Genomic DNA, 12,250 nt, shown 5'->3' with positions numbered 1-12,250 from the left:
TTGTCATTAGAATGCTTTAGATTACCAATACTAACTATCATTGGGTCTAATACTGTCTGACATGTTGCATACCGATTGCTAGGCCATTCTTGTCAAACTGATTTTAATTACGTTTTACTCCATTTACCTGATTGAGACATAGGGCTTACCGTGTGTGTGACCGGTCGACAGGGGATGCTTACTCCTTGTAGGCATCCAATCCAACCTTTGGTATATCCAGGAGTGCGTATTTGCCCAATTCTTTATTTTGTATTCCTTACAGGAGTTATGATATTGGTCACTGTTCGTGATCCTCCCTTTTCATTTGGCATATATAGGAAGATGTAAAAATTTCACGGCTTGAGCTTTAATGTTCATTTTTTGAATAGTTGTACCACATGCACGATGAGCAGGTGATCAGCGTGACATGAACTCTTGCTAGTTATACAAAATAATAAAGTGCAAAAATAAATGTAAATAGGTTCATTATTTGAAAATAGTATCCTGTGCATGCGGAATGTTAGGTAACGGATTTAATTATAGTATTTATGAAAATTGTTTTAGACATACGGTGATTTTCTGAGAGATATGAAAAGCATAGATGAAGTATGTGTCATTAAATTACACAGTGTATAGAATTAAAACATCCAAACCATTGTCACATTAGACATCATGTTATGTCGTATCCAGTCACTCGCAAAAGCTCTTGTTTTGTTGTGGGATGATTTTGAGTTTGAATCCCACCCGCTCCCAACTTGATATGTGAAAACGTAACGACCATTAATTCCTTCCCCAAACTATTTGCAGTGAAAATGAAAATCGTGAATTTACAGTTGACACTTCAAAGATAATATATATGTTAACATTATACACATCACGTAATGAAGTAGTTGTAATTGATAATTTTGAAGATGGTTTTAACCATGCAAAATTTTATAGATTGGTTGTTTTTTTTATGGTATCATATAACGTAATATTTTATCATCCCGACGATTATCAAAATGCAAATCAGGTTATTTATACTTTTTCCATTTCAGAAAGTAGTTGTAGAAAATGATTACATACCTTCTTTCTAGAAATCTTACCGTTGTTGTAAGTCAGGAAAATGCAGGAAAAATAACGCGGGGCATTTTATATCACACGTTTTGTATACAATACATCAATAAGAAACAGTAGATGTTATAAATAAAAGAGAGGTAAAAATATAGAGTACTACTAATACAATGTATCCACTCGAGATCTATCATATCCTGATCAGGATATGGGGCTCACGGCGGATGTGACCGGTCAACAGGGGATGCTTACTCCTCCTAGGCACCTGCTCTCACCTCTGGTGTCTCCAGGGGTCCGTGTTTGCCCAACTATCTATTTTGTATTGCTTGTAGGAGTTATGAGATTGATCACTGTTCGTTATCTTCACCTTGCATTCATACGAATATTTTTAACCGTCTTTGTATGTTTTCTTCTCATCAACACGGATCATTTTTTGGATATGGGGACAATAAAATAAGCGTATGGATAGAAGTTGAGGGAAGTCAACATTTGGTTAATCCCAGAAACGAAATTGCACTGTCTGCACATATCTAAACCAAAGCTAACTACAACATCAAGGAACTTGAAAATAAACTCTTTTTTCTCTCGATCCATTCCATGATGAGATGGGTCATTTAACATGTGTAAATTAGAACAGGGAATCAACCGGAACATTGAATTCTGAGACACTTTCTTAAATTATCATTGAAAAAGCTGAAAATGTAAAATATCCAATTTTTAAAACTCGTCATTAGAAACTTTGCATTCCATATTTCTTGATAAATGCTATAACCAAACATGAAAAGATTATTTCTTTACAAGAATTTGGATCATGGTGAAAATAATGAATGAGATTGCAAATAAGGCTTTATAGAGTATGATACTATTTGAAATAGAAATCTTACTATGAATGTGGAATTGGTTTTTCTTCGTAATGTCGCTGATACAGTTATTTTCCATTCCAAAACAATCGTCACTAGAGCAAATCTCGCTACATCTGTATCGACATGTCATTGTGTGTAAATGTTGATGCGCTGCACAGTACATACACACATGAATGTCATGGTTACACATGACACAAGGTGATCCTTAGAGTTTTGGGGTAAATCCAGAATGAAGTTCTGAAACAACATTTCAAATTTACATTAGTTTAGAATAAAGGGTTATTCCATATTATCTTCAATATCCTAGTAATTTAGTAGTTAACATCCACGCTTCGCAACCTGGAACTTTCTGGTTCGATTCTCCACGCTGATGGTCGTGTCAACGCCATAAAGGGTTAAACTAGGTAGTGATTGATATCGTAATAGAAAGCCGGCACTGGTAGCGAAATTCATGAGTCCCTCAGACATAATTTCTAATTGCAAAGGTGGTCCCTTGTAATTGTTGCCATTTGGGCGATAAAGTACCCTCACAGTACCAGTCATTATTGTCTGGTATACGACAATATTTGTGGCATTTCACCCTAACAATAACGTAACCTTAAGTTGACCCGAGGGAATTGAAGACTTGGAAGGTAAATTTTAAAACAACTACAAAAAAAAAAACCCCAAAAAACCCCAGCCTGTTCATTACTAGTTATCATCACGTAAGATCCTGTAGTTCTGGTAATAAGTATAATGTGTAACTCAAAATGTAATTAGATTCTTCTCCATCTAGAACCCGAACTAACGAAGACTAGATGAACAAGCGAACATTAGATTTGGATCGATAAAACTTGTTTTTGAACATGGATGCAACGAATGAAAACAGAAATTGTGAATTTGAAAAGAAAATATGATAGACATGTTTTTCAGTATCTTGTCACTCAGAAACTTGAAAAGAATAAACAATGGCTTTATGTTGCCTGCCTATTTATGCTTTATCCTGAAAATAGACACCCGTGATTCCTATTGTTATTTCTCTTACGTTGTTATGTATTGTTCCCCACATTTCCTAATGGACACATACTGATGAAAAATGCCTTTCGGTGTCCTAAGCATATTATATATTAGCCGACGTACTGTTGACGTGATAAAGCTATCTCGTATTGTTTGGTCAGGTTAACCTTTTTCTTCTTCAAAGTCCATAAGAAGTCTTACAACACTCTTAGTCCTTTATGTTTATATTACATTGACTAAATAAGGTCTTCACAGGGTGCCTTTAAAACCATGAAGAACATATGCCAAAACTGTACTGCTAAAACAATCATGTGTAGCAAAGGAACATTCGTTATGGATTCCTCTGGTGTGTCCAGGGGTCCGTGTTTGCCCAGCTGTCTATTTTGTATTGCTTATAGGAGTTATGAGATTGAACACTGCTCATTATCTTCAACTTTCATCATACAGGATATCAACACACGTTCTTACTAATCTGAAATTAACTAGTTGATATCAAATATTTGCATTAATAATGGTGATCTTTGTACATTTAAAAGAAATAGTCAACTAGTCAAAATAGTTGCAGGATTAAAAGAGACAGATGGTGACAGATTGTCAGCATGGTATCAAAAATTCCATGGAAATGTAAAAAAAAAAAAAAAATCAGGAGAACATGGAGGACATGCTATGAACGGAGAGACTAAAAAAGAAGCACGAACCCGCTGCGAAAAAGGGGAAGGTCAAATAAAGCGAAAAGAGGATAGACGTCTTAGATAGTGTTTAGTTAAACATGAGATTAGATTTAGTGTACCGTTTAATGTTGAAGGTGTAGTAATTTCTTGATCACACTTCATTCCATAGTAGCCCTCTATACAGCTCTCACATGTCGCTGATGTCTGGTCACACGTAGCGTTGAGACAGTTTGTCGGACATTGGTGCTGACAGAAGTCACCATAGAACGGTCCATGACATTGGTTACAGACACCTGTTATAGGACTACAGGACACACACTCCTTCCTGCATTTAGCGCAGTTTGGTCCATAGCGACCTGCCGGACATACTGAAAAATATCAACACCAAAATAATATTTTTGAGGAAAAGATTATTGTACTTTTTTTTCAATTTGCATTATCAACAATGGAGTTTTTTCTACGTGTTACAACACACTCGTTTTATAAAAAAGAATTTTCTTTCTATGTGTGTATTATATGTAATGTTTTATCTTTGTACTGCATGGTATATATCTGCATCAATATCAGATGTAAATAAATAATTTACTTATAGGATACAATTCAAACAGTCTCAGTCCCCCGTCATCGATTCTTTTTATTAGAATGGTATCCCCCTTCATTTCTTTGTAATATTCCACGGCTTTGTATTGTTGCTTTATTCCATAGAGACTGAAATTCTGACACACTGTTGACGAACTCGTCATTGTATCATTTTCTTTTATGTGTACTTCATAAACTCCTTATTAAAAGTAAGGAAAACACCCCATAATTGCTCAATCGAAAATAACAATTCTTAGTAACATATTGTTTTCTACAACCAATGTTTTACATTGATAATGGTTTATACTATCAATGTTATATATGTATAGTGTTTACTACAATCACTATTTTTATGATAAAATTGATACATGTATCTTTAGAACGAAATTTTGATGTACAAATTAATCAACACTGGAAATATTTCGGAATGTTAGAAGTACTAGAATTAAACAGTCTACCTTTAAGGGATGACGATCTTACAAATTATTATGTCTTGCAAAAATGGGTTTAATTTAGTTTAAATGAAGTGTTTGACGTTCGAACTCAAATCATAACTACTTGACTTATTCACAAATCTTAAAAATATACCTCCTCTGGTTGATATAAAAATCCACTTAATCTCATAGTTTCTGTCCAATTTCAGAAACCAAGATGCCTGGACATTTTCTGTTGATTGGTAGAAAGTGTTCATGTCGTTATCTAAAGCACCGAGAAATCCCGTCGAGAAATCGGTAAAATTCTGTAGAAATAATCGATTGATACCAGAAAGTCCTAACAAAGAAATTTGAAACAAAAGAAATTATTCTCATCTAACCATTACAAATGTTGAACAACAAATATGGTAAGTATTGCATTTGGTTTGGTGCATTAGAAATTTTTATTTTGTAAAATGGTTAGAAATTGGAAGTCATTGAAACTTGATATTAAAGATTACTTTTGGCAATTTATGACGATATCATGCGGTAGCAAAACAAACCAATATAGCAGTTTCGAATTAAATCCAAAATGCCATTCTATTCTGAATTACACATTCCAGATTACGAAGGTTGGTTAACCCTTGGAACGTTCAGTATAATTGATGAAGTGTGAAAATAATGAATAGTGATCAATTTCATAAATCCCACAAGCAATACAAAATATATAGTTGGCAAACACGGAATCCTGGACCAGAGTTGGGGTCAGATGACTAGAATAAGCAAGCATCCCATGTCGATCAGTCACATCCGCAGTGAGCCCTATAACTTGATCAGGTAAACGGAACTATCCGTAGTCAAAATCAGTGTGCCAAGAACTGTCTAACAATCGGTATGAAACACTTCAAACATTATTTGCCCCAATGATAGGTTGTATTGGCAAACTAGATCGTTATAACGACAATAGAATTTGCGAAATGCTGACTTTAAACGAGACTGAGACTCCTCATAGGTACCTGATCCCACCTCTAGTGTGTTCAGGGCTCCGTGCTTGCCCAACTATCTATTTTGTATTGCTTATAGGAGTTATAAGATTGATCACTCTTCGTTATCTTCACCTTTCATAGACGCTCATAAAGAGGGGTGGGATATAAACAGAAAAATTCTTGATCTGCGGATGTATGTTTAATAGCAGTTGAATTCATCATTTTATTCAAAATTATCATTATATTGAAATGCAGTTGATGACCAAAGTCAGTGGTCTTCACACAGTTTTAAAATCTTGAAATGTTTGCAACAAGACTGGGACATTTTTATCACACATTTAGTGACTTGGAAAAATTGAAAGTAGAAATAAGGAAAGTAGACCGGGCAGTTAGAGCATACAGTTCATGTCTGGATGCTTTTTAAAAACTACAAAACTATCAGTACTTGATAAGAGTGCTTAAATGTTCAAATTAGGAATCTACCAAATTGAACTATTTGAATGTGTTATGTGCTATTTTGCTTGGCATGGAAATTAAAACACATTAATTAAATTTTTAAGTTTAATATGGTGTCATCAGGGTAACGACAAAAAGATTATTTTAAACAAAAAGCTGACTGAAATAGGTCAAACCCCATCAATCCCTTTTTAAACCTGTTAAATATTCTTTATATTGCAAGTTAATCAGCTGTGCAAGTAGGAATGAAACAAAGTATATGCTACCTATTGGTTTTAATTCAAACAATTTGATCGGTCCATTTTCTGTTCGAGTTATGCTAATTCTATTTCCTTTCCTGTAGGCACCAATAGGATATTCACATGTAATCAGTTGCTGAAACGACGTAGGTTTCAGTTCATCAGATTGTATGATATCCATACACCGCACAGACGAAGCACCGCCTATTAGTTCTACATAGATACTGTAGGTTCCTGTCGAGAGAAGAAGTGCCATCAATGAAAAACACAAGGTGGTAAAATCATATCAAATATATGAAAGTCCAGAAGGCTCATTCGAGATTCGAAATTCAAAATACGAGATTCGAATTTCGAAATTCAAAATCCAAATTAACCAATCAAAATGTAGGTCACAATAGATTAAACGTTAAAGGGTAGATGCATATACATGTAAACTTAAAATATGACAGAAAGCTTATTCTTCTAATATGTTTACCAAACAACGAAACATTTCTTATAAAACTATAAATGTTTTGATGTATGCTTAGCATGCAGACAGGCCCGTAGAAAGCGGGAAGGGAGGTGGACAGTAAACTTGTTCCAGCTCCCACATATCAATTCTGCACTGTATGTGATAACCAGGTCAAATAATGACAAATACACAACATGATATACCTTAAAGTGAAATCGTATCTGAAGCCTATGAACCGATGATACCCCTCCAACAATTGATTCTAGATTGATTTCTTTTTAGTTATCAATATATAAACAATGGAGGAAATTCGAACCATGGATATATATTTATCTCTGATCTATGTTGTATCTTTTTACATTTTTTAGGGTCCAGGAAGCTTAAAACTACGTGCGTGATAACGGCAGAATACTAATCTATCCACGTTTTAAAAATTATTTTATGCACTGACTCATATTATATCAGCCTACGTACCACAAGAACTGGCAATTTTGTCTGTAATATAATAATAGTAGGGGTCTATAGTACTATATCACTATATTAGGGGGTGATATAGTATAGAACCCTACTATTACTATTATGAACAAAATTGCCGGTTCCTGTGATTATACATACTTGAACATAGAACATACATGTACGTGTACGTGTACCAATATGAATCAATGGGACAAGCTAAATGTTTTTATAAAATGACTAATGACGCACGTAATTAAGCTTCGTGAAACATAAAAAAATATGAAAAGAGACAACATAGATGGGAGAGAAATAATTATTCACGGTTCGAATTTCCTCTATTATTTACACCCAGGCGCATATAAAAAATGAACGGGTGAGGAAGATATTTGTACAGGCATCTGAAGTATGGACACTACTACCAACACCCCCTCCCTTCTGATTTTTTTTCTGCGGCGATAAATTTTCCGAAATGTTTGGATTCCTTGTCGATCCCATCCTTATTTCAATTTATATATAATTGTAAGCTTTAGAGATTGACCTTCTACCGGTATAATAGAATACAGTTTGTTATAACAATAGAAGGTTAGGCTCTAAAGCTTATAAAAAGCGTGAAACGATTATATAAATCCAAATTTATATTAAGCTTAACTACGTGCTTATCATTGTTATATAACTTTATATTTATATTATATAAATTGAGATCTGATAGACAAGGAATCCACACATTTCAGAGAAATTATGGCCGTAAAAAAGTCAGAAAAAGGGGGATGGGTGTTTGTAGTAATGTGGATACTTAAGGTGCCTGTGAATATTTGGTCAAACAATAAAATGGGTGGTTTGTTCCCAGTCAATTTCCCCTTCCCTCGCCCCCCCCCCCCTTTTTGAAAATGCCGTTCGGCTACGGGTCTGATTAAACACTCCATAAGCAATGCCGGTAGTCATATTATAATGTTTCCTTCATAGACGCAGTTCACAGGTGCTTGTCCCCCCCCCCCCCCCCCGCCCCCCCCCCCCGTGGAATAAGCTACACGAGTTGAGTTATAATTATGTTTGTTGAACATCTCTTTAATGAATATCAACAATACCTTGCATACCCAAAATGTTCAAAATAAATCAAAATAAGCCCTTTTTATAACTTTATACCCTCACTGGGTATTAAGGGTATTCAATAAAAAGGCTTATTTTGAATAACTTTGGCCTTTTTGGGTAGGCAAGACAGTGTGACATGCATCAGAGAAATTTTGAACACAAATAATTAAATCAACTCAAGTAGGCTATTCGGGTGATTCATGGTGGTGGTGTTGGGGGGTGGGGGGTTGCACCCATGCATCTGTGTCATTGTTAACTTAACCATGTACATCTGTCTTCATGTAAAATAAATTATAAGAATATGATCATTCATTCTCAGCAGGGAAAAAAATGGTATGCGGGTAAACCTATAGATTAATTTAAAATCAGAATATATTGCTACGGGATGTCATCAGTTAATTTTATTCATATAACCTTCGATTCCATTTCAATGCATTAAAGTGTACTATTTGAGGTGTATTCGACCTGGTTCCACGCCCATCACCTCCCTGCTTTCTATAAACCTGACTTTCTACAGGCCTGTTTGCATATAATGACATGATTTATAATGTCAAAATATTGCCCATAATATGGATGAGTGGGATAAGATAATTTTTAAAACGTGGATAGATTATTTTTCTGTCGTAATGACACATGTAGTTAAGCTTCCTGGACCCTAAAAAATGTAAAAAGAACATAGAACGGAGAGAAATATTTATTCATGATTCGAATTTCCTCTATTGTTTAGATATTTTGATAGATAAGTACTTGACCCAAACAACCAAAGCTACGGGCCTGTCTGCATGCTAAGCATACATAATAACATTTATATTTTTAAAAGAAATGTTTCGTTGTTTGGTAAACATATTTGAATAATAAGCTTTCTGTCATAGTGTACGTTTATATGCATGTACTCTCTATCCTTTAATCTATTCTGACCTACATTTTGTTTGGTTAATTTGAATTTTGGATTTTAAATTTCGAAATTCGAATCTCGTATTTTGAATTTCGAATCTCGAATGTACGGCGGCGTAGAAAGGCCAAAAGAAAATAGTATTCGTTCGGACGAATTAGTAATTCGTTCGGACGAATTAGCTATTTGTTCGGACAAATAAGTTATTTGTTCGGACGAATTAGCTATTTGTTCGGACAAATTAGCAATTCGTTGGGACGAATTAGCTATTTGTTCGGACAAATTAGTAATTCGTTCGGACGAATTAGCAATTTGTTCGGACTAAGTAGAAATTCGTTCGAACGAATAAGTAAATTTGTTCGGGCAAATAAGTAATTTGTTCGGACGAGTTAGCAATTTGTTCGGACGAATTTGTAATTAGCTATAAGGCAACGCCAATGCCGTAGCGAAATATCATAAAGTGGTGGTTGGGAAGCACAAAACTTAAATTGTGGTACATGCTAAAATGGGATTCAATTCCAAAATTGTCCATATAAACATCATGAAGATGGCGACGATACAGTAAACTTCATATCTCCCCACCCAAACCCCTGAAATAACAAGCTAAAAATTGTGGAAATCCCTACACCTTGCACAGTCTTAAAAGTTTAAGGTAGCCCTCAACCCCCCTCCCGTCCCTTCCCCGGGCAAAAATATATTAAATGAAAATTTTCTGTACAACGGAGTGTAACACATTCAATGAGAAACTAAAGTTTTGTATAGAACGACAATAATGCAATTATGCGCCAATCAGAGCCCATCAAAGTTTTGTCAACGCAAATCTGGATATCCAAATTGTATACCAATTTTTCTTTATAGCAATTAGGGGCCTAGCAATTTTAGAACATAAATTTCCCAGAAGTGTAAGGAGGGGGCACAAACATACTCTTGTCCCCACTCCCTACTTTTGAAAGTGTTATGGGGACACGAGCAGGCGCGTAACATCGTTTTTGAAAGGGGGAGGCTGGGGGCCAGCCAAAAAGGAGTGGGGGGGGGGGACCAAAAAGAATTTTAATATGTAAAAAGAAAAAGAAAAAAGGGAAGATTTTTTTTTAAAGTGGGAAGAGGACCAGGCCCTTCCTGTCCCCTTCCCTCCCTGTTGCTACGTCTCTGACGAGTATCCGCTGCCAACCCTCCCTACAAGCTTATAGATCTCTGTATATGTATGTATACATGTACCTACATGTACATGTATCTACAGAGCTCTCTATAAAGACAGCATATATCATTTTGTCCTATCGAGAAACTTTTTTGTCGATTTTAGCTTGTTATTTCAGGGGTTGGGGTGGTTATGTAGTTTACTGTATTTACCGTCGCCATTTTCATGATATTTATATGGAAAATTTTGGAATTGAATCCCATTTTAGCATGTGCCCCAATTTAAGTTTTGTGCTTCCCAACTACCACTTTATGATGTTTCACTACGACATTGGCGTTGCCTTATAGCTAATTACAAATTCGTCCGAACAAATAGCCAATTCGTCCGAACAAATAACTTATTTGTCCGAACAAATAGCTAATTCGTCCGAACGAATAGCTAATTCGTCCGAACAAATTGCTAATTCGTCTTAACGAATTACTAATTCGTCCGAAGAATAACATTTTGTTTTACTTGGCCTCTCTACGTCGCCGAACGAATAGCTAATTCGTCCGAGCAAATTGCTAATTCGTCTTAACGGATTACTAATTCGTCCGAACGAATAACATTTTGTTTTACTTGGCCTCTCTACGCCGCCGTACGAATGAGCCTTCTGGGCTTTCGTACAAATAACATTTGAATATGCAATAATGTTTCATACCAGCACCAACGGAAAGAAAGATCCAATTAATCGTATAAATATTGTCTAAACCAAGAGACTAGGACTGATTAACTCCATCATTGTTTAGAGAGAAGGTCTCCATGTTGTCATCACAACCAAGATTGGCAGACAGAGAACCATTAGTTGATGACTGCTGAGATTGTGCAGAAACTATATATGTCGATGTTTCTGGAGAATAAGTAAAAAGTAAAGAACACATTGTGATAGCAAGAGTATGTGTTATATCCCAGGCCCAGTATCATAGTCACTGGGGGTATCTACAGCCCAGTAGCTAAATACTTCGTTACTAGCTTGAAAATACGGATGTATATTTAATTGCTGTGATAAAATTTAGAAATTCAATTCAAAATTAAGGATTATCTCCCTCATGCATAGCTATGGTCCTTAGACGAATTTGACTCCAGTCTTTGGCAATCTGTGGGTTTTTTTTGTGTTCTTACAAGTTTATTCGTATTTCAGATTTCCAATATTTCAGCTTGAGCATCACTGAAGAATTATTTGTCGAAATGCGCATCTGGTGCATCGAAATTGGTACACTGTAAGGTTTACATGTTATTATAGAATAATTGTCCTATCAAAACAGTTTATCTATTTGTACTAACCATCTAATGCTTTTAATTGTCGAAATCAAAATTTCCGAACGTTTGGCATGTAATGTAAAATCATCGAGGAAATCATCTATACTAAGAGAAAATGGTTACCTGGACTTATGGTTGTAACTAGTGATGTTGCTGTTTGGAAATATACGAATACGTAGTAGAGTTGAATAGAATTCATGATTTCTCCCGCCATGCGCGAACAACGGAGAGAGCTATGAAATAATTGCGATGACAGCGTCATTATGAACGAGCGATTGCCCACTTCTCCCTTATATATTTTCGAGGAAATTATGTACATGTAAGTACTTTAATTCAACCAATTTGTCTCTTTACATTGACAGGGAAATATTATTTGTATATCCGTCCTACTCTTTGGCATCTACTAACACTGTGTGTCATGCAAAACAGACTTTGTACAAATATGGATATATCTAATTTCAACATGAAGTTCTCAGGCATCCACATTTGGCTGTTTCATTGAAATATATTTCTCGATATTGAAACTGTGACATAGCCATGTTTGTTTATGTTAGAGGGGATATCAAACAATGTTAACGAAATCAATGCACGATCGATTTCACGGCTTGGAAATTAGCGCATGTTTTCATTTTTCCTATATTTCCATAATACAAGCCAGATAACCATACCTGTAATATTCCTTTCAAAAGG

The 12,250-nt window shown here is 35.3% G+C and overlaps 1 protein-coding gene across 1 annotated transcript; it reads right to left on the bottom strand.

The window, feature by feature from the left end:
* Positions 1-3,610: 3,610 nt before the first annotated feature.
* Positions 3,611-12,008, bottom strand: LOC130048624 (uncharacterized). Its single transcript, XM_056145616.1, has 5 exons — positions 10,962-12,008; positions 6,263-6,469; positions 4,730-4,912; positions 4,149-4,340; positions 3,611-3,930 (listed from the first exon to the last, which is right to left on the bottom strand). Exons 2-5 carry the CDS (start codon positions 6,414-6,416, stop codon positions 3,611-3,613), a joined length of 849 nt encoding a protein of 282 aa, XP_056001591.1. The 5' UTR covers positions 6,417-6,469; positions 10,962-12,008.
* Between the last annotated feature and the right edge of the window lie 242 nt (positions 12,009-12,250).

The sequence above is a fragment of the Ostrea edulis genome, chromosome 7, assembly GCF_947568905.1.
Source record: "Ostrea edulis chromosome 7, xbOstEdul1.1, whole genome shotgun sequence".
Taxonomy (NCBI): Eukaryota; Metazoa; Mollusca; class Bivalvia; order Ostreida; family Ostreidae; genus Ostrea; species Ostrea edulis.
This window is presented reverse-complemented; position numbering and strand designations above follow the sequence as displayed.